Source organism: Dasypus novemcinctus, chromosome 9, assembly GCF_030445035.2.
Source record: "Dasypus novemcinctus isolate mDasNov1 chromosome 9, mDasNov1.1.hap2, whole genome shotgun sequence".
Lineage (NCBI taxonomy): Eukaryota > Metazoa > Chordata > Mammalia > Cingulata > Dasypodidae > Dasypus > Dasypus novemcinctus.
In genome coordinates this window covers 24,532,573-24,555,977 of record NC_080681.1, presented here as the reverse complement: position 1 = coordinate 24,555,977, position 23,405 = coordinate 24,532,573, and the positions used below count along the sequence as shown (strand labels likewise).

The 23,405-nt window shown below is 38.0% G+C and overlaps 1 protein-coding gene across 9 annotated transcripts in view; it reads left to right on the top strand.

Annotated features, from left to right (window-relative positions):
* CDC14A (cell division cycle 14A) overlaps positions 1-23,405 on the top strand; it is a 193,875-nt gene that overhangs the window by 88,633 nt on the left and 81,837 nt on the right. For all 9 annotated transcript variants that reach the window (XM_012530321.4, XM_058303114.1, XM_058303118.2 and 6 more), the window contains 2 exons: positions 9,225-9,291; positions 12,638-12,700. In XM_012530321.4, the coding sequence (XP_012385775.2) occupies positions 9,225-9,291; positions 12,638-12,700 (130 nt within the window). The remainder of the gene's footprint in view (positions 1-9,224; positions 9,292-12,637; positions 12,701-23,405) is intronic.

The following is a 23,405-nucleotide window of genomic DNA, read 5'->3' as shown; positions in this document are numbered from 1 at the left end:
ATACAGTCAAATAGTATCATGCCCAGAGGAAAAGACCAATTTACAAACATAATATCTCTTTTGGAATTCTTAAATAATCTCAAACTGCCGCATTAGTTCATAGCCTTATGTTAAGTCTGCAGAGGAGATGCACTATCGTACTGTTTTTTGTTGGGTATTGGTATTGCCCAGATTTTGACCATGCTTCATGGTGCCCTTTGGTTTTGCTTTTTCATGAGTGGGTGACAGCTTTATTCTCCCACTAATTGTCATCAGAGGGAAGTGAATGTGGCTCAAGCAATTGGGCTCCTGTCTACCATATAGGAGGTCCAGGTTTTGATGCCCAGCGCCTCCTGGTGAAGGCAAGCTGGCCTGTGTGGTGAGCTGGCCCACATGGAGTGCTGGCCTGCACAGAGTGGTGCCCCACACAGGAGTGCTGGCCCACGTGGAGAGCTGGCACAGCAAGATGACACAACAAAAAGAGACACAGAGGGGAGATTATAAGAGATGCAGCAGATCAGGGAGCTGAGGTGGTACAAAAGAATGATTGCCTCTCTCCCAGTCTGGAAGGTCCAAGGATTGGTTCCGGAGCCACCTAATGAGAATACAAGCAGACATAGAAGAACACACAGTGAATGGACACAGAGAGCAGACAATGGGGGGAGAGAAATAAGTAAATAAATAAATCTTTAAAAAACAAGATTTACTTAAAAAAAAATTGTCATCAGATATGTTTTCATCTTATAGGCCAAAATAATATAAGCTATCATTTTTTCTCTGTAGCTGGTATATATGTCATGGGTTTGTTCAGAGACTGAAAGCTAGAGTGTATGTTGGATCATTGTATAAAGTAGTTTAGAGCATTGTCTAGCTCCCAGATATAAATACAACATAATGTAGACCTGAGTTGTCCAGGATGGTAGCCACTAGCAATGTGTGCTACTGAGAACATGTGTTTTTGACTAATTGGGATAGATTGTAAGTTTAAAGTAAATACTAGACTTTAGAGATTTACACAAAGAAAAGAATGTTAAGTGTCTTATGTGTATTCATTATATTGATTACATGTTGAAATGATAATATTTTAGTTATGTTGGATTTAACAAAATATATTATTAAAATTAATTTCATTTTTTTCCCTCCCCTGAGTTGGCTCCTTTGTTTGTTTGCTTAATGTTTTTCTTTTTGTTTTTCTTGTTGTCTGCTTGTTGTTTTTTGCTCATTGTCTGCTCATGGTTTTTTTGCTTGTTGTGTTTTTTTTTTTTTTTTCTTTTAGGAGGCACTAAGAACCAAACCCAGGATCTCCCATGTAGGAGGTGGGCGCTCAACTGTCTGAGCCATAATTGCTCTTTTTCTTCATATATATTTAAAAAATTTATTGAAGTATATCACTCATATATAAACTCACATAAATAATAAGTGTATAGTAGTAGTTGTGAACTTACAAAACAAACATATGTAACATCATAAAGGACTCTCATAACTCACCCTACTACCAATACCTTGCATTGTTGCTAAACATTTTTAACTAATGACTAAAGAGCATTGTCAAAACATTACTACTAATCACAATATTTGCCTCCAACCCACCTTATTATTATTATTATCTTTATATCATTTATATATGAACATATATAAACAATATTTGTATGGTAAAAGTTGTGAACTTACAAAGCAAACAAGCATAACATCATACAGGGTCCCATACATCAACCCTCTACCAATACCCTTGAATTGTCATGAGATGTTTGTTACAAATATGAAAGAATATTGTCAAAATCTTACTACTAATGATGGTCCTTATTTTACATTTGGTGTGTTTTTCCCCCAGCCACCCTATTATTATTTTTTAAATAAACTTTTTATGACAGAACTTGTAAACTTTTATAAAACAATAACACACGTGCAGAATTCCCAAACAACATGTCTCTATCAATATACCACACTGTGGTGGAACATTTGTTACAGATAAGATAATATGTGATTGTTACCATGTCCATAGTGTACATTTGGCTCACATTTTCCATACTGCCCCATTATCAACACAGTACATCTTTGGCATAAGTGCAAGGATATTATATTATTACTGCTAACCACAGTCCATAGGCCACTCCAATTGTATTTTTCCCATGTGTTCCCAACAGCCCACAGTAGTGATGAACATTTGCTCTAGCTCACGAAGGACACTCTTGTATCTGTACCATCAACCACAATTCTCATCCACCTCTTGGTTTACTGTGCTGTTCAGTGCCTAGATTATTCTCTAGCATTGTCAATTGGCATTTACATACCTAGACTACCATTTTCAGCCACATTCCCATTTATAACTAGCTGTTAATCACTATTTGTTACCATTCACTCTATACATTTCACACTTTTACAATAAAACTAATTAAACCTTCTACATAGTTAAACATGAGTAGTCCATCTCAGTCCTCCTCTTATCTCCTTTAAGAATCCACCACCTACCACCAAGTCTTGAAGATATTTTCCTACAGTTTCTTCTAGAAGCTCCGTGGTTCTTGCTTTTATTTTTAGGTTTTTGATCCATTTTGAGTTAATTTTTGGATAAGGTGTGAGATAGGGGTCCTCTTTCCTTCTTTTGGCTATGGATATCCACTTCTTTTAGCACCAATTTGTTGAATGGACTGTTCTGCCTAAGCTGTGTGGGTTTGACAGGTTAGTCAAAAATCACTTGACCATACCTGTGAGGGTCTGTTTCTGGACCATCAATTTGGTTCCATTGGTCTATGTGTCAGTCTTTATGCCAGTGCCATGTTGTTTTTACCACTACAGCTAGGTAATATGATTTAAAGTCTGGAGATGAGGGTTCACTTTTCCGTTTTATGATGTTTCTGGCTATTCAGGACCCCTTACCTTTCCAAATAAATTTGATAATCATGTTCTCAATTAAAAAAAAATGCTGGTAGAATTTTTATCAGGACTGCATTGAATCTGTATATCAATTTGAGTAGAATTGACATCTTAATGATATTTAGTCTTCCAATCCATGAGCATAGACTGTTCTGCCAATTATTTAGGCCTTTTTGATTTATTTAAACATTGAGTTGCAGTTTTCTAAATACAAGTGCCTTACACCATTGATTAAGTTTATTCCTGACTATTTGAGTTCTATCTGTAATATTTTATTTTCACCACTCTTTTGACACTTTTATTGATAGAATCTTCATTTCTAAACTCTCTTCCAGGCCTCTTTCTCCTGTCTTTTCTTTTCTTTTCAGGTTCTAGCACATCCACCTAGTAATTTCCTGAAAATCTGGTCTCTTGCTTAGAAATTCTCTCAGTTTCTGTTTATCTGAATATTCTAATCTCACCTTCATTTTTGAAGGGAAAGTCTTGCAGGATATAAGATTCTTGGCTGGAAGTTTTTCTCTTGTAGTATTTTAAATATATCATACCACTGTCTTCTTGCCTCCATGGTTTCTGGTGGGAAGTCAGCATTTAATCTTATTGGGTATCCCTTATATATTATGCATTGGTTTTCTTTTGCTGTTCTCAGAATATTCTCTTTTCTTTGGCATTTGACATTCTGATAAGTGTGGTCTCAGAGTTGGTCTCTTTGGATTTTTTTGGACGGGAGTACGTTGTGCTTCTTGAACATAGATATCTATGTCCTTCAATAGGATTGGGAAATTTTCTACCATTTTCTCTTCAAATATTCCTTCTGCCCCTTTACCCTTCTCTTCTCTTTCTGGAACACCCATGACACATATGTTTGCATGTCTTTTGCTGTCATTTAGTTCCCTGAGACCTTGTTCAATTTTTTCCATTCTTCATCTGTTCTTTTGTATGTTCACTTTCGGAGGCCATTTCATAAAGCTCACCAACCTTTTCTTCTGCTTCCTCAAACCTGCTATTATATGATTCCAGTGTTTTAAAAATTTCATTTGTTGTGCCTTTCATTACCACAAGATCTGCTATTTTTCTATGTATGCTTTCAAATTCCTCTTTGTGCTCATCCAGTGTCTTCTTAATAACCTTAATCTCTTTATCCATCTCATTGAATTTATTAAGGAGATTTGTTTGAACATCTATGATTAGTTGTCTCAACTCTTTATGTTATCTGGATGCTTATCTTGTTCCTTTAATTGGGCCATAGCTTCCTGTTTCTTGGTGTGGATTGTAATTTTTTGTTGGTGCCTTCGCATCTGGTTACTAGAGTGTTTATTCCGGGTGCAGTTTTTCTCTTTAGTTTAGGGCTTTCTGCCCTTTCTTCCTTGTTGGTTGTGCAGTTGGAGCCAAGGATGTAGTTGGTGCTATAAACTGTGGAGGCTCAATTTGCCCTTGTTGCCCCAGTGACCAATGAAGCTTCTACCAACTTTCTCTTTTCCTAGGGGCAGTGACAGAGTCACAGCTGTGTGTAATAATCCAAGTCATGCAGGCCAAGACTGTAGTTGCCCAGAGATACTGATGATACTTCACACCCCTTTCTCCCCTGCCTGGGAAAGGGATGGAGCTGTGGGTGTGGGCAGCAGTCTATGCAGTGTGAGTCCAAGATGACCACAGTTGCCCTGGTAGACTTCCGATTATTCAGTCTGTGTCAGCCAAAGTAACTGCCATTATCTGGATAGGCTCGTGGAGGGCCCACTAGCTTCCTCCCTGCCAGAGGTAGGGCTGAAGCCTGGGCTAGGCTGCAGGCTGATCTGGGTGAAAGAAACTTGTTCCTACTGTCACTGTGATTTTTGGTCAACCCGGCCCCTCATGCTGGGGGCGGAGTCAAAATGGCGGCCACCAGCCTCTTTCTGACTTGGGCAGATTCACACCCCAGCCATTCCCAGGGTTATTCATTAGCCAGCTGAGTCTATTTCTCAGTAGCCGAAATTGGTGGCCAACTGTCTCCTCCTCCCCTATTTTTGGGCCATGGAGCTTCCAATTCCAGCCACAGAATAGCTCCTGGAGTGACTTGTCCTGCCAGAGTAGTAAAATCACTGGCCTCTGTGGCTTGACTGGTAATTTCCTGGAGAGGATGGCACAGGTTCCCCCAGCTCTTCCCTCCTGGAGGTGGGGTTGGGGCTTAGGCTAGAGTTGCAATTGGATCTGGATACCAGTTCCTACCAGCACTGTGATTTTTCAGTCCACCTCACTTCCCCTTGTGCCACTGTGGAGTTAAGATGGCAGCTACCGGCCTCTTTCTGACTTGGACAGGCTCAAGCTTTAGTTGTTCTTAGCATTATGCTTTAGCCTGCTGAATTTACTCATCAGCAACTGAGGTTGGGGCCCAACCATTTCTTTCTCTCCTGTTTTTGGAAGTAGTGCTTTCAGTTCCAGCTGCAGAACAGCTCCCCAGCTAGCTTGTGCCTCCAGTGAAAGATGGGCACCGGCCTCCATGGTGTGGAGTGCTCTTCTTATGAATCTTCTCTGTAGATGGACAGTCTCCTCCTTCCAAATTCCTTCAAGGATGTTGCAGGATGCTCTTCTGGTCTGGAGCCTCCAAACAGGTGCTTTAGCTAGCTCCAGATAGCTCTGGGTGTTTACTAATTGCCCTGTAGCAGGAGCTGACTCTAGGAAGTCCTTACTCTGCCACCATCTTGCTAGATGTCCTCCATCTTTTTTTAATTTGTATTTTTTTATTAGAGAAGTTGTGAGCTTACAAAAGAATCATTCATAATGTTCACAATTCCCATGTATCACCCCTCTATAAACACTTTACTTTGTTGTGGGACATGTGTTACAGTTTATGAAAGAATATCATCAGACTATTATCACTAACTAAAGTTCACTTTTTTCTTTTTTGTGTTAATTTGAGATAATTTAGAATTATATATGTGGCTCTCATTGTGGCTGCCATTATATTTCCATTGGACAATGATGGCTTAGGGTATCTCTTTGCTTTTGTACATAGCTGATCATTAAAGATTGTTTTACATAATTTTTGCTTTGTAGGGTTAGATTTCTCATTCAGGAGAGGTATTCAGGTGTAAGTTGGAAGACCTCCTCATAATGATCATTTATTCATTCAGCAACATGTACCACATAGTATTGTGCCCTACTATATTAGATCATGGTCATACAAACATACAGGACACAGAATCTCTCCTTAAGAAGCTTATGGTAGTTGTGTTGGATGGGATTCTCTTCAGTGCCTGGAAGGGTGCTTAGATGACTATTGAGGTCTTTTCAAACACGTTGCTCAACAGTTAATTGTACTACTTTTACCTACTTGTTATCCTGAGAATTTCCTGAGATTCATAAAATCTGGACATGTTTAGATTAGGTCAATCCCAGCTCTTATTGTATTTACCATCAGTTTTTTTTTTTTTACTTTAGTGTAGTCTCCACACTGTAAATGGTGTGACTCTATTCGTCATTCTTTCTTTGTTTTGAACACCCTCATCAGAAATCCTTTCTTGTTGTTTTGCATAAGTCTGTTCTTTCTTCTCTGGCTTGTTTGGAGCAGTTTCTTAGGTTCTTAGATTACAAGCATGGTGTATTAGAAAACCAGTAAGTAGAAAATGCTGGTTTCCATGGTGTAAATAATCCCACCACAACTAATTGGGGCTCTCAAATTTTCTGAATATTTAACAATTGACTTTTTTTTTTTTTTAAGATTTATTTTATTTATTTCTCTCCCCTTCCACCCTGTTGTCTGCTCTCTGTGTCCATTCGCTGTGTGTTCTTCTGTGTCCGCTTGCATTATCCGGCAGAACTGGGAAACTGCGTCTTTTTGTTGTGTCATCTTGCTGCGTCAGCTCTCCGTGTGTGCAGCGCCTGTCCTGTGTGAGCTGTGCTTTTTTCACATGGGGTGGCTCTCCTCGTGGAGCACACTTCTTGTGCGTTGGGCACCCCTACGCAGGGGCACCCCTGAGTGGCGTGGCACTCCTTGCACGTGGCAGCTCTGTGCATGGGCCGGTTCACCACACAGGTCAGGAGGCCCTGGGGATCGACCCTGGAGGTTCCATATGGTAGACGGACGCTCTATTGGTTGAGCCACGTCTGCTTCCCTAACAGTCGACTTTTGAGAGCCTGAAAAACCAGCTCTGGGGCAGTCAGTGAGTTAAGTCTGTTATCTATTTAATTGTTGATGGCAAGTTTAGCCTTCTTAAATTTAATTTTTTTTTTGACTGCCTGTCTTCCAAATAAATACAAAAAATAAAAATAAAAGATCCCAATTGCTCCTTTAACTTAAGAAAATATTCGTTCATTTAGTTTTTCATTCAAAAGTATTTATTGGCTGTAAGCACCTTCTTCTAAGTCACAGTGATGTGCATTTTTATAAAGAAGTTACATTTAGAAATAAAGAATTTCTATGATGGATGGAGGTTAGATAGTCAAGCACGAGGTTGAGCTACACTTGTATTTTGATGTCTTTAGGCAGCTGTTGGCTGTAACACTAGTGTTTTGTATTGGGAGTTAAACACACACAATTTATTCTTTAGCAGAGATGAATGATTAGAAACCCTGGGTGTCTGGGTATTATCTTATCTCCTGAATGAAAAGTAGCTTTGTGTTTACCAGTTCAACAGAGTAACGTAATAAATGGTAAAGCTTTCATGACAGATTAGGTTAAAAGCTATAGCTCTTCCAGGCAGCAAGAGATGTACACACCTAGGGTTTGTGGTGATAATCCAGGGAAGCTGTGAATGTGGATGAGGAAAGAAAATTTTTATTTTCACTATGCTTATGAGTAGAAATTTAACATCATACTCAATTATAAATATTGGAAATAAATGAAACTATTAGCAATTTTGTCACATTAGAAATCAAACATTTTTATATCATATTACTGCTGCATATACCTTAAGTATTATTTGTACTCATTCCTTCTTCTAAATTATGTTGTCAGATCTTGTAATATATTAGTAAAAAAGTACAGATACTGTATAACAATTTTTAAATATTTTCATAACTTTGCTTAAATTTAAATGAATTCATGATTTTTAAAAAGCCTCTTGAAATCAGACTTGTCTAGATGACTCTTCCTGTTTGTATAGGTTAACTTTGAAGTTTTGGGACTTAGGAAACATTTGTTACGCTGCTTTGCTAACTTACTGTTTTTATATTAGGTTCTCAGGATGCTGAGATACAATGATGTTGAAGTCGCATTTTAATTTAGAGTTTAGTAGCCAGAGGTTCAAGTTACCTTGGTATGGTTAGTAAAATAAGACTTGGTTTTATGTTAATTACGTATTAAAGCCCCTCAAGGTTATTTCCTCCTTGGAACATCTGTTAGTACCTTTCCCCCCTGCTGCTTTTAGGTCAAATTTGTGTAGTGCATTTGACTTTGTTCCCGGTGGGTATCTGACAGCTCTTTCCTTGGGTCAGCAGTGGAGGTTGGGCAGAGACCGAGTCTGAGGTCAAGTTTCTTGCCTTGGACACCTTGGAACACTGCTAGTGTTAGAGTGCCAGTGCCAGTTCTTGCTGAACTGACCTGAACCTGATACATTAGTTTTATGTTGCCTAAAGCAGCTCTGCTAAGTTTGCTCTAAAAACTTAAATAAAGAATGAAGCACTCAGTTTTCGGTGCAATAGGCTACCACTCCTTTTGATAGATCACTTCATGGTGCATTAGAAGCTCTCATTGATGCTGAGAGGAGGTTGTTTGAAAGTGACTACATTTTCCTTAGGTTTTTGGGGGGTCATCAGGGGGAAAAAGGAGCATTTTAATCCATGAAGACAAGTGCTTGTTTCTGTTGACCCACATACATTGTCCCCTTACTTCTTTATTTCCCATGTTCCTGACAGGTGGTGGTTCCTCTGCCAGAATACCTCATGTGACAAGGAGTGCTTTGCTTAATGACACAGCCCAATTCACTGTTAACAATAATAGTCATATCGTTTACTTAGTGCTTCCTATGCGTCATGAACATACTAAGGACTTCGTATATTATTTATGTAATCTGACAACAACCCTGTGAATGGTAGCTACTATCATTGGCTTCATTTTACAGATGAGGAAACCAAGACTCATAAAGGCATAATAGCTTGCTCAAGTCCTAGCCAGTATGTGGCAGAGTTGGAGTTTGAACCACAGCATTCTGACTCCAGTGCTCAGGCTCTTGAATCTACTTAATTTTGCCTGTTGGATTAAAGCAATTTCAGAAGTGCTTCAGTAGTAAACTAGTAGCATCTGATGCATTACCAGTAGTAAACTAGTAGCATCTGATGCATTTACCATCTTGACAGCTGTGAAGCCAAACAAGCATATCTCCCATCGGCTTTGGTATTTTATTATTTGAATATTCTAAATGCAAAAATTTTAATATTATATTTATTTATGTTTATAGGGATGCTTCCTTTGGAAATTGCACGTACAATCTCACCATCCTCGACTGTTTACAGGGAATCAGAAAGGTAATAACAATTCTCCTTGTAGTTGACACAGATGTTTAAAAATATGTGAGAGGAATAATCTCAGTGTTCTTGTTTGTTGCTGGAGAGAAGAGTGAGGGTTCTTCACTTGTAAAATGATGGTTGATTTGTAAAATACAGACTGTAGGGCAAACTGAGGGCTAATTCTGACTTTTCATGGTAGCCGGTGGGGTCTCCCTTTCTCATTTAAGCTATTTGTGTTCTGGGGCAGATTTATCTCTTCTCTCTTATTGCTGTGGCTGTGTTACTGCTTTGTTATCTGTTTAGCTTCATTATTAGGCTGGGTCTTGGTGTAGAAGAGACAGGAAATTAAGCCACTGTTCTCCTCTGTTAGTGTGGAGGAGAACATTTCCACATTGGTTTTCTGATTGGATATTATAGACATCCATGAAGTAGTTGTAGGACAGATATTCTTTCCCCTTTTTGCAAATGAGAAAACACAAGTGCAAAGAGTTTGAGTTATTCTCTCCAGGCCACAGGAAGTTATTAGGAGAGCTAACTCTAACTCATATTTTCTAATCCAGTCTAGGGTTCTTTCTAATATCTTATCAGCACATAGCATGAATCACTGGTTTTCAAAGTGAGTGGACTTGGTAGAAATGCAAAATCTCAGGCCCTACCCTGGACCAACTAAATCAGAAACTCTGGGGGTGGGACCCTGTAATCTCTTTTTGAACAATTCCTCCAGGTAATTTGAAGCGCATGAAAGCTTGAGAACCAGGTCATAGTTATTTACTTATTAAGGTATAAAATGGGGAAGTTTATCTAAAAGGTCCCTGAGAACTTTTGGAATATGCTTTAAAAACATGAATTTTCAATCTGAGAAGTCATATAAGCTATACTGTGAGTTCTAATGAGGATTCAAAATATATAACTCCATTGTGAACATATAGCCATGATTTATGAGCCAGAAATGTATGTTTTACATAAGCCATAGGACTGTAAATGTAGTAGTAGTGATTCTAGCTCTAGTTTCTATTCTCTGATGCAGTGGAAAACCTGCTTTGTTATATTATAAGTTAGAAAATTCAGATGAAAAATATGCTCCAGGTTTTATGCTTATTTCTGATTTTGTTTTTTGTTTAAAAATGAATTTAAATACTATAGAACTTTTAAAAAGTTTTCAGATATTTTCCCTTCCACTTAAAAAACCACAGAGATACTCTTACCTGCCCCTGCAAACAGTATCACCAATGTGCAGTTCCATTAATACCAATTAAAAATGCTCATGGAGATGGAACCCAATATGTAATCCACAATTATGGCATTTATAAAAAAATATACCCAAAGGAAAAAATACAGTTTTTTATCACTGTTACCATTATTTTACCCTTTCTTCCCCTCTGCTGTGGGCCAGGTCTTTTATAACAGTTTATGAAATCCGGGAAGAGTTCACACTGGAATGTTTTCCTATTATTACAGTTAACTGGTAACTGGATAGAGAAATTTATGACACTGTCCTGTTGTAGAGGAAAGGTGTGACTTCATTCATAAGGTCACCTATAAACTTATTGTTTAACCAAATGCTGTAGATTATGTATAGATGAGATGTTAGAGAATCTGATATTTAGATGGTTTATCATGTCTTCAGGCAACTGAGGCACATTGCCTATACTGTACATAATGCATCCTATTGTGGGCTATTTTTGTAGCAGAGAGTGTACTTCTAAGAATGAACACAGAGTACAGACATATTTTCGCCTTTTTGGAAGCATATTTTTCTCATTTTGGTGTTATTAACATTGTCACGAGCATAGTTCGTATGTTACATGAACTACTATACATAGAGGCCCACACAAACACGTACTTCAAATAAAGAAAAAAGGAAGAGAAGTACATAGTTCTGAAAGAACTTTTTTCTCACTATATTCTTTGCATATGGATGGATTTAAGTTTCTTTGTTTAGAGGAAAATAATTTTGGGAACAGATGTGGCTCAAACAGTTGAATCCCTGCTACCCACATGGGAGGTATAGGGTTCAGTCCCCAGTGCCTCCTAATAACAAAAAAAGGAAACCAACAAGCAAACAAACAAGAAAACCAACTCAGGGGAGCCGATGTGACTCAGTGGTTGAGCACCGGCTTCCCACATATGTTGTCCCAGGCTCATTCCCTGGCCTCAGTACCATAAAACAAATTTTTTTTAAAAAGGCAGGAAATAATTTAAATAACTTCTCTGTTTATTCTGTCGGGTTAATCTAAACCAATGTTGTCAGATTTTAACATCTATAAGAATTATTTAGGGGGGAGTGGATGTGGCTCAAGCAGTTGAACTGTTGCTTCCCACATGGGAAGTCTGAGGTTTGGTTCCTGGTGCCTCCTTTAGGCACAAACAAATCAAAAAACCAACTCAGGGAGCTGATGTGACTCAGTGGCCTGGGCCCCAGCCCCAGAGATTCTGATTTAATAGTTCTGGGATGGGGTTTAGGAATCTTGTTTTTTAATAATTACCTTAAATATTTCTAATGCAGGTGGTTCATGGTCCACAGTTTGAAAAACACTGGTCTCTAAAGCATTTTCAGTATTGGAGCTTGGCTTAATAGTTTCATCTATTTTTAATGACTATCATGTAAATTTTAAAAGTACCTGTGGTTTAGAATTCTGTTGTAACCTGCATAGCTTCATCTGTATAGCTTTATAAAATAGAGACTCTCTGTCTTCAAAATATTAGGTCTGAGCAAGCTGGATAATTTTTTAAAGTTCTAATTGATAAAGTTACAAGCAGGAGTGGAAACTTTTCTTTGTTATTAAATATATCACTTCTTTCTTCTAAATTGTAAGAGCAGTCAAGTGCACTTTTACTCTTTCAGAAGCTATCATTATGAAACAAATTCTTCCAGAGTAGAGTTTTAGGAACAAGTAGGGCCTATTAATTATAGATGCCCTTTCTCCTAAGTATCTCATTAATGATAAAAGGAGAACAAAACCTCCTTAAAATAATTGCTTTTTTTTCCTTGAGAAATTCATCACTATTTTATATTCTGTCATAGATATCAAATAATTGCATAGTCTTCAGTAGGTTTAAACTATGAATTTGCTAATATGTAGCATTTACATGCATAAATATTTTTACATACAAAATTAATGTGAATTAGAACTCAACGAGCATATTTTATGAGATATTTTCATGTTATTCTAAGTGTTCATTCTTGTAAGATAGTTTCAAAGCAAAATTTCTAAGGTAATTTCGAGGTATGTATTAAAACTCAAAGGTTTTATGCTTTTTTCTCTAAGTCAGTGAGGATCATTTTGTGAGCAAGAGTTCCAGGAAAGACTAGTAGACTTTTATCAGTTTAGTGTGGAAAAACTAATTCAAATTTTGTTTTCAGGGATTACAGCATGGATTTTTTGACTTTGAGACATTTGATGTGGATGAATATGAACATTATGAGGTTTGTACATTTTAATTTTTTGTAAAATATAACTTCATATTGATTAAATTGATTTTTCTTTCTGACACTCAGGTATTGCAAATTGAGTGGCTGCTAAATAAAAGTGTTCTAGCTTTCTATAGTTTTCTATAATTGGTGGCATTGTCCTTTCAGCTTTACTTTGAACCAGGAGTCACCAAAATTATAGTTTGTGAAAATACCATTATCCATCAATCTATCTATCTGTCTTACTTCATTAAAAATTTATTGATGATCACTTTGTTCCTTTAGTTTATTATAGTTATTATATTATTAGTTATAGTTATATTTAGTTTATTATAGTTTAGTTTATTATAGTTATTATAGTTGATAGTGAAATTATAAGTTAATTTTCTTTCAAAATTCAAGTTTCGTTTAAAATGAGACTGTATTTGTGCATTACGGTATTGATTACATAAATTTTATTAAAAAAAAAACCCTGAATTTATTTGGTTGTAAGAGTTGCTGATTTTAAAAAAATCCCATTACAGAGCTTTCAAATACTCTCTTGCTTTGTGATATGGTGTTTAGACAAAAACTTGTTTAAGCTAGGTCATGTTTGAAGAAGAATACTGAGTAAGAGTAGGAGTCTAGAAGTAGTTAACTTTTATGAAAGTGAGCTTGTCTATTGGGTTTCTTCAGAGGAGTTATAAAATTTACTGCCATCCTTAGCAAGATAAGAGCAACACTCACATTTGGGTTCTAGTTCAGATTATGTCTATCTGGATATCCTGCCTACATGTTAAATTAACGTATGTCTGAAAAGAAACTGATCTTCTTCACCCAAACATGGTCTTCTGCTTTATCTGTGTTCATAGCATCACCATTCCACTATTCACCTATGCTGTAGATCAGGAACATCTTTTTTCTCTCTAATCCAAAACATATTCATATTCTTGTTTCTGGTGCTCCTGGGTCTATCACATCTCTCCTTTCCTTTGTGTATATGTCCTTTCCCCTGGTTTCAAGTCTTACTTCCTATCCCATGGACTGTAATCCCAGTCTTCAACTGATTCCAGCCCCTCTCCTCTCAGGCCATCTTTCACACACCCAACTAAGCCATCTTGAGCTCTCATCTTGTCTTTTCTTGGTCCTAACCTGCCTGGGGCTCCCATTGCCCTGCTGATGTGAGGATAAACTCCTGGCATTCCTCACTGTGGATGAGCTCCAGCCCACTTTTCTAGTTCCATCTCCCATTTCTTTGCTCTATTCACCCTGTGTTCCAGCCCTGCTGACCTGTTCACTTAACTATTTCTTGAATGTCTCCATGCCCTGACTGAGCTTTCTTTCTGCCAGATGCTTATCTCCTTTAACCTTCCTTCTCCTCCATTTCGTGTATGTTCAGGTCCTCAGATGAGATCTTACTCTCTGAGGTAAAAAATATTCTCCTTCCTTCAATTTCATGTGTTGTAATCTCTACTTTTCACTTTCCTTACATATTTTTCTTTATTAGATCGCAAATTCTCTGTAGATGGCATATGACCAGATGGGAAACTTATACCTTATTCTTAGATAGAAAGACTTAACATTGTAAAACTGCCAGTTCTCTAAAGTTAAATTTAATGCAATATATTAAAATCCCAAAAGCATTTTTAAAATCATAAAAGCATTAAGACTTTGACATTTTTTAAAGAGATTTATTTTTTATTTATTTCTCTCCCCTTTCCTGCCCCCCAAGTTGTCTGCTCTCTGTGTCTGTTTGCTGTGAGTTCTTCTGTATCTGCTTGTATTCTTGTCAGCGGCACCGGGAATCTGTGTCTCTTTTTGTCGCGTCACCTTGCTGCGTCAGCTCTCCGTGTGTGCAACACCGCTCCTGAGCAGGCTGCACTTTTTTCACACTGGGCTGCTCTCCTTACGGGTTGCACTCTTTGCGCGTGGGGCTCCCCTATGTGGGGGACACCCCTGTGTGGCAGGGCACTCCTTGAGCACATCAGCACTGAGCATGGGCCAGATCATCACACAGGTCAGGAGGCCTTGGGTTTGAACCCTGGACCTCCCATGTGGTAGGCGGATGCTCTATCCATTGAGCCAAATCCACTTCCCAAGACTTTGGCATTTTTATTAGTGGTAAAGAAAAACAAATCGACTCCCTCCCCCAGAAAGAAAGAAAGAAAGAAAAAAAATTAGAAACAAAGGGAATACACATGAATAAAAGAGAAGTTTGAATAACTTGTAGTACATACATACCATGGAATCTTATGTAGTCATTTTAAAAATGAATTTGAACCATACCAGTTGTCTTGGAATGATTTCTGTAGTGCGTTGTTGGAAGAAAAACAAGATGTACAAGAGTGCTTGTGGTATGATCCCCACCTCCTTGAAAACCAAATAGTAACAAGACTTCCCCTTCCATATATGTATGTGTATGTCTGTGTTATATGTGCAGAGGTAATTTACTATGAAGCTAATAAAGCTTAAACTTTGGAGACTCCACTCGCATGGACCCTTTTTAAGGTCCTATCCTTAATTTTGTACTTGTAATTTTGTATTCTTTTCTTAAATTAAGCCCCCAAGTTGGGTACATTTCAGGTCCCCCAAAGCCTGGACCACTACCCCATATATATGAGCATGGAGAAAAATATGGTTGCTTGCACAGTTTATGGAAAAACACTAAAACCATTTCAATTAAAGGAGAGATTGACAGTGGAATATAGAGAGGAAAGGGACAAATAACACAAGAGAACTGCTATTTGAGGTTTTACTAAGTTCATTTTTTTTTTTTAAACTTTTTTGGTAATGTTGAGTGCTAGTTTAAAAAGCTATTGAAAACCTGAAGCAGACAGTATAATTTCATTCTTGGAAACAAACTAAACAAACAAAAATCTGGTAAGAATGTGGTCAAACCTTCCCCCGTAAACTACCACCACCACCACCACCTCTCTATCACCACCCGGGTAATGGGAAAGGAACACTGAGTTGCTGAAAATTTGAAATTTTCCATCAAGTAACTTCCATTTTGAGAATGGTATATCCAGATTATCTTAAAGCCTATAAAATAGAAAATCACAAATAAAGTTTACTTAGCAGTTGATAAGCATTTCATAAATGCTGTTTAATGGATAAAAATAAATAAAGGAACTCTCTTCCTAACAATCTTTTGGCCCAAACATTTTCTGTCATTAACTTCTCTCATTGTTTTCCCTGCTTTAGTGAGTGTGGACATTTAGGAAATTTGTAAAATAGCTAAAATTCATGTGTTTTTTTGCTACAATGTCAGTGGTTTTCAAAGTAAAATTGTATCATATCCAGAGTAATATGTGAGAATCTAAATCTTAGGTTCTTGACCAACCTACATTTAGTATTTAATGTGGCTCAAGAAAAAGCCTAAGCCAATGATTCTGCATCTTATGTGAGATTAAAGGAGAATTTTGTGATAAGAATACTACTTCTAAATGCTGTCACCGACAAGATGAGCAGAACTTTGGAAATAGTTGTTTTATAAAGTCCACAGATAACTTCTGTTTATTCTACCAAAGGTAATATCCATTTTAATTCTGTAATTCAAGGAGGTCTATAGCGGTGCCATCTAATAGAAATATTGTGAGAACCATATATATTAAAAATATTCTAGTAGCCATATTAAAAAAAGAAAAAAGAAAAAGGTGGAATTAACTTTAATATTATATTTTATTTAATGCAGTATACCCAAAATATAATTTCAACATGTAATCAATACAAAAATTATTAATGAGGTAGTTTTACTTTTTAAAAAAACTAAGCCTTCAAAATCCAATGTGTAATTTACACATAGCACATATCAATTTGGACTAGATACCTTTCAAATGCTCATTAGCCACATTTGGGCCAGAATGTGGATTTTGCAAGAACCGTCTTGACACTGCACTATCAAAGTCCATCAGAATGAAATATAGCTTCAGATAAGCAGAATAGTTATATCTCCGTGCATCTGGTGATCTGATTATTCACATGAGACTTAATTTCAAGGTCTGTCATATTTAAAAGGATCTTGCTTTATTTTTCATGTGACTTTCAAATGGCCCATTGTATAAGTTATTGATAAACAAAAACATCTTGCAAAGGTATCTTCCAAAATGTGGTTTCTGAGGTCCTTTGCCAAACTGTTGTAGAACTGTGCATTCCTCACATTTACACTGATCCAAACAGATAAAATTCTGGAAGCTTTGTGTGAAGGTGTGATAAAGTAACTGCAAGATAGTGGTCCAAAAGCTTCCACTAGGGTTCAAGTCAAAACATTTTGGTACTTTTACAACAACTTAACTGTCAGTTTCTTAAGGTGTTCCCAACGAATTTGAGAACATAGACAGCAACCACTCCATTGGAATCTAGCCATTGATTAATTCTCTTAAAATATAGAAATAGACCTTTTGCTGTAGGGGTAAACAACAAAGATGAGCCAACTTGAATATTCAGTCAGACCACGTACCCAGATATGAGGAACTGCACCCTGCCCAGTAGTAAAACCTAGTGGTTAGTGCTAATGTAAGATAGTATTTTGCTTGTAGGACCCTGAAGAGTCCATGTGCAGAATTGTCCGTCAGTTAGGTTTTTTCTCTTCTTTTTTTGGGAATGGACCTTTCAAAACAGGACCTAGCCTAAACTATACCCATCATTAATGTTGCTATTCTTTTTTAAAATTTATTTTTATTTTTTATTTTTAGGAGGTGTAGGGGATTGAAGCCAGTAACTTATATATTTGAAGTGGACTCTCAACTGCTTGAGCTACATCCACTCCCCAATGTTGCTATTCTTAAGCAGTCATTATTCCTCAAAGGGAAATTGAGCTTGTGTCTCTAGTTTGTTAGTTTAGTGGTCACTGAAGGGCTTTCCATTTTTACCAGAGGCCTCGCCATTTTTGATGATGTCTTTATGTTGGCAAATGTAAAAGAAATAATTTTGACTTCTTTCTTTGACCTATTTTAAACCTGCCAGTATCTTTTTTCCATAAACCATTGCTCTGTTTGTGAAAAAAATGTTTTCTGTGAAATTGTCTCTGTCAGAATAAGGATATTTTTCAGTATATTAAGGTATTGTTGACTTGACTCTCTGCTTTTTCATGCTGACATACTTGGGGGCCTCCTGTTTATTACTGGTTACCTGATGTATGTTGTTAGCACTTCACGACTCTTCTTTTCATGCCTGATGACAAGAGGCCAAGTCACTGCATAGGGCTTTCTTTTATTTTTCTCATGCTGGCACACATAGAAAATGGTAACGTTTGCTCTCTGCCTTGAGATAATACCTCACAGCTGTTGGTAACTGGCCTGGAGACTCTGGCTGCCTCAGTCCTTTCCCAGGCAGCTCCATTCTGCTTCACTTGTTTGGAAAGCTTTATTCTACAGAAATAATGGTGTGCAGACTAACTTTTGTTATCATGAATCAAGAAGTCACAATATAATCTCTATGGCCTCAAATTTATAATTTTTCTCACATCCATTAAATTCCTCCTGTTTGCCCTCTAGGTATGCTAGTTCCAATTTTTTTTTTGTTTCAGAAGACCACTTGTAATTTCATTTGTAGAGTTGTCTTTGTTCTTGTTACTTGCTATCAAGAATCCATGTATTCTTGTGCTTCATTCTGCAGAACTTATAGGCATACCTTGGCAATATTGCGGGTTCTCTTCTAGACCACCCCAATAAAGTATCACAATAAAACATGAACTTTTGTTTCCCAGTATATATAAAATTTATGTTTATGCAATATTTTAGTCTATTAAGTATAAAATAGCATTATGTCTTAAAAACCAATGTACATATCTTAATTTAAAAATACTTTATTGCTAAAAAATGCCGACCTTCATCTGAGCCTTCAGCAAATCAATCTTTTTGCTGGAGGGAGGGTTTTGCCTTGATATTGATTGCTGCTAACTGATCAGGGTGGTGGCTGCTAAAGGTTGGGGTGGCTGTGGCCATTTCTTAAAATAAGACAGCAGTGTAGTGTGCTGAATGGGTGGACTCTTCCTTTCATGAAAGATATTTCTGTAGCATACAATGCTGTTTGATAACATTTTACCCACAGTAGATCTTCTTTCAAAATTAGTCTTCTCAAAACCTGCCATTGCTTTTTCAACTAAGTTTATGTAATGTTCTAAATTTTCTGTTGTCATTTCTACAATGTTCACAGCATCTTTACCAGGAGTAGATTTTGTCTCGAAATCATTCTCATTGCTCATCCTTAAGAAGTAACTCTTCATCCATTGAAGTTTTGTCATGAGATTGCAGTAATTCAGCCACCTCTTCAGACTCCACTTCTGATTCTTTTTTTTTTTAAAGACTTATTTATTTCTCTCCCTTACCTGCCTCCCCCACCCCACGTTGTCTGCTCTCTTGTGTCCATTTGCTGTGTGTTCTTCTGTGTCTGCTTGCATTCTTGGCAGCACCGGGAGTCTGTCTCTTTTTGTTGCGTCATCTTCCTGTATCAGCTCTCAGTGTGTGTGGCGCCACTCCTGGGCGGGCTGCATTTTTCGTGTGGGGCAGCTCAATTTAGGGCGCACTCCTTATGCTTGGGGCTCCCCTATGCTGGGGAAACCCCTGCATGGCATGGCACTCTTTGCATGCAGCAGTGCTGCACATGCATGGCATGGCACTCCTTGCATGCAGCAGTGCTGCACATGGGCCAGCTCACCACGTGGGCCAGGAGGCCCTAGGTTTGAACCCTGGACCTCCCATATGGTAGACGGACACTCTATCAGTTGAGCCATGTCTGCTTCCCTCCACTTCTAATTCTAGTTCTTCTGCTATTTCTACCCTATCTTCATTACCTTTTCCACTGAAGACTTGAACCCCTCAAAGTCACTCTTGAGGGTTGGAATCAGCTTCTTCCAAACTCCTGTTAATGTTGATATCTTGACTTCCTCCCATGAGTCATGAAGTGATTCTTAATGAAATCTACAATAATGAATCCTTTCCAGAAAGTTTTCACTTTACCTTGCCCAGATCCATCGGAGGAATCACTAACTATGGCAGCTATAGCCATATGGAATATATTTCTTAAATGATAAGACTTGGAAGTCGAAATTACTCCTTGATCCATGAGCTGGAGAATAGATGTATTAGCGAGCATGAAAACCACATTGATCTTGTGCATCTCCATAAGAGCTCTTGGATGACTAGATGCATTGTCAATGAGCAGTAACATTTTGAAAGGAATCTTTTTTTCCTGAGCAGTAGGTCTTAACACTGGGCTTCAAATTCAGTAAACCATGTTGTAAACAGATGTATTGTCATCTAGGCTTTGTTGTTCCATTTATAGAACACAGGAAGAGTAGCACAATTCCTGAGGGCCCTAGGATTTTCAGAATGGTAAATGAGCTTTGGCTTCAACTTAAAGTCACTAGCTGCTTTATCCCCTAGTAAGAGTCAGCAATGTTCTTTGAAACTTTGAACTCAGGCATCGTCTGCTCCTTTCTAGCTGTGAAAGTCCTAGATGCCATATTCTTCCAATAGAAGGCTGTTTTGTCTCTTGTTTAGTGTAGCTACCTTCATCAGTTATCTTAGCTAGATCTTCTGGATAACTTGCTGCAACTTCCACATCAGCACTTGCTGTTTCATCTTGCAATTTTTATTATGGAGATTGCTTCTTTCCTTAAACCTCATGAACCAACCTCTGCTAACTTGAAACCCTTCTGTGCAGCTTCCTCACCTCTCTCAGCCTTCACAGAATTGAAGAGAGTTGGTGCCTTTAGATTAGACTTTGACTTAAGGGAATGTCATGGCTGACTTGGTCTCTTGCCAGGCCACTAAAACTTTCTCCATATCAGCAATGATGCTGTTTTGCTTTCTTATCATTCATGTGCTCACTACAGTAGAACTTTTAATTTCCTTCCAAGAACTTTTCCTTTGTGTGCAAAACATGGTTAACTGTTTGGCAGAACAGACTCAGCTTTCAGCCTATATTGGCTTTTGACATGCCTTCTTCACTATGCTTAATCATTTCTAGCTTTTGATTTAAAGTGAGAGATATGCAATTCTTCCTTTCACTTAGAGGCCATTGTAGGGTTAGTAATTGGCCTAATTTCAATATTATTGTGTCTCGGGGAATGGGGAGGACCAAAAAGAGGGAGAGAAATGGGGTAACGGCGGTAGATGGAGCCGTCAGAACACACACAACTTTTATCAGTTATGTTTGCTATCTTTTATGGGGATGGTTCATGGTACCCCAAAAGAATTATAGTAGTAGCAATATAATAATGAACAAGTTGAAATATTGCAAGAATTACCAAAATGTGACACAGAGACACAAAGTGAGCACATGCTGTTGGAAAATGGCACCGATAGACTTGCTCAATGCAGGTAACAGTATCTGTGAGATTCAATAAAGCGAAGTGCAATAAAATGAGATATGTCTGTACTATGTTTGACCTTGCCACTAGTCCTCATCTTTGTGCTTATCAGGTTAGTTGAGTACACAGACTTTCTGGTTGATCTATGATAGGCTGAACATGTAAAATTTTGCTCATGAGAAATTACAGCAATTTGCTAGGCATCATTATTGCTTTCCACTTAAAGGCCACTCTTTTCAGAAAGGCACATTGCTGTTCTAGAAAGTGATTTCACATGTTCTTAGCTACATCCATTGCAGCCTACCTGGAAACTGTTTGTGAGAAAGCATTGGTTGTTCCTGTGTGCCTGGGATTGAGTCTTTCTCGAATCTTGGGCCTCTTCGATCTGGTCCTCACATTGCTGTCAGAGTGTATGTTTTAAAAATTAAATCTAATCATATCACTTACCTGTTGAAGTCCTTTTTGGGCTCTGTGCTGACTAAAAGAGGAAATGCAAACTTTTAGCAAGTCACAATAGCTCATCATAACATTGATTTTTCCTTCTTCTCCAGTCTTGTTCTTTTTCACTCCCTCCTCATACCTAAATCCATGCAACTGCTCAGGTGGGAGTGCATCTTCCCACTTTTGTGCTTTTGGACATGCTCTTTCTCCCTCTTCCTGCCTCGAATCCCTTCTCTCCTGTCCATTGTATTTACATGGCTGACTGATAAGACATTCTTAGCCCTATGGAAACTCTTCCCATGAAACATTTATACATCTGTGTCTTCCCTGCACTCTGTAGGTACTTGAGGGCAAGAACAGTCTTATTCATCTTTGTGTGAATAAGTAAACTTGTAGTACAGTACACTCAGTGGGCAGTCATTAAATGTTGAAATTAAATGTATGAGCGAAAACTAATGAACAAATGAATGAATAAAACTAAAAACAGGAGCATAGCACATTTCAAGATACTTATACAATATGTTCAAAATAACTGCTTTTCAATAGAAAGTTATCAAGACATATTGATCAAGAATCCATTCTGATTTTGCAGGAACACTCCAGCATAAAAAGTTTTCTCAATGTAGTAGACATTTAAAAAAAAAAATTATTTCTCCTCACCCCCTTGTTGTTTGCATTTGCTGTGTCTGTGTGTGCTGGTCTTCTTTTTAGGAAGGACCAGAAACCAAACCTGGGACCTCTGATGTGGGAGGGAAGCACCTAATCACTTGAGCCACCTCTGCTCCCTGCTTTGTTGTAGCTCTCATTATGTTTCCTCTCTTGTTGCATCATCTTGTTGTGTCAGCTTGCCACACCTGCCTGTTGCATCAGCTTGCTGTCTTGCGCGTTCTCTTTAGGAGGCACCAGGAACTGAACCTGGGGCCTCCCATGTGGTAGGTGGGAGCTCAATCTCTTGAACCACATCTGCTTCCCAACAATTTCTTGAAATGATGTGAAGTGATTTTTCTTTCATCACAAACCAATCTATGTATACTACACGGGTGACTTTTTAAAATTAAACTGTTATTTGCAACATGGATTGCTAGATATTATAATCTTGGACCAGGGCTTTCATTTAATGTCAATTTAGTTTAATATCTGAACAGAGACTGTCACCAATTTGATACTGTTATCCTTCATTGCAGTGATAAACTAAATTGTCAGAGTAACCAGATGGTGTGGACTTCTCAGATTACCTTTATGTATACCTTGAGAACTAAAAAGGATTGTGAGGTCTCCCATCTCTTAATGTGCAACCTTGGGTCAACAGCTCGTTTAACCCAGACAGTCTTGCTGAAAACCTAATGCATAATGTTTTAACAGTTTGCCTTGGATTAGAATTTGTGCAGCCAACTGGAGAGGAATCTGGATGCTGCTTGGTTTGCTTGCTTATAAATTATGGAAATGGAAAACGTGAATCCCTGCCACAGGTCTGAGGTCAAGCAGGCTGCAGAAAGCAGCTGTTTGTGGTGTGTGTGGGCATATCTGTCCCACATGGAACAACTCTGGAGGTGTCCTTGATGATTTGACTATTAGAAGAATTGTTAGAAGCATTTCCCCTGGAGCCACCCAGTAGTGTTGATTACACCACTCAAAAGCCACAAGTTAAAGGAGGCAAGACTCCTTTTGGGCCATGGCATCTGCTAAAGTGGAAGGATGTGTTTCCACATCTCCGCATTGCTGGTTCAAGATTACGTTGGTTCAAGATTACGTTGTTTAAAATGTTTTGAGGTCTTCCCTGTTCTAAGAAAAATTTTCTGATGATTTTTTCCCTCTCCTCCACTTTCCATCCCTAACTTCCAGGGTTCTTTCTTTTGCATCTTTACTCCTTCATCTCTGGCTGTTCTTTCTCAGTCTCCCTTGCAAGTCCTTTCTCTTCCTTTGCCTACCCTGAAATGCTAGGTTTTCTAGAAATCATGATTTCTGAAGATAACATACTCTCCATGA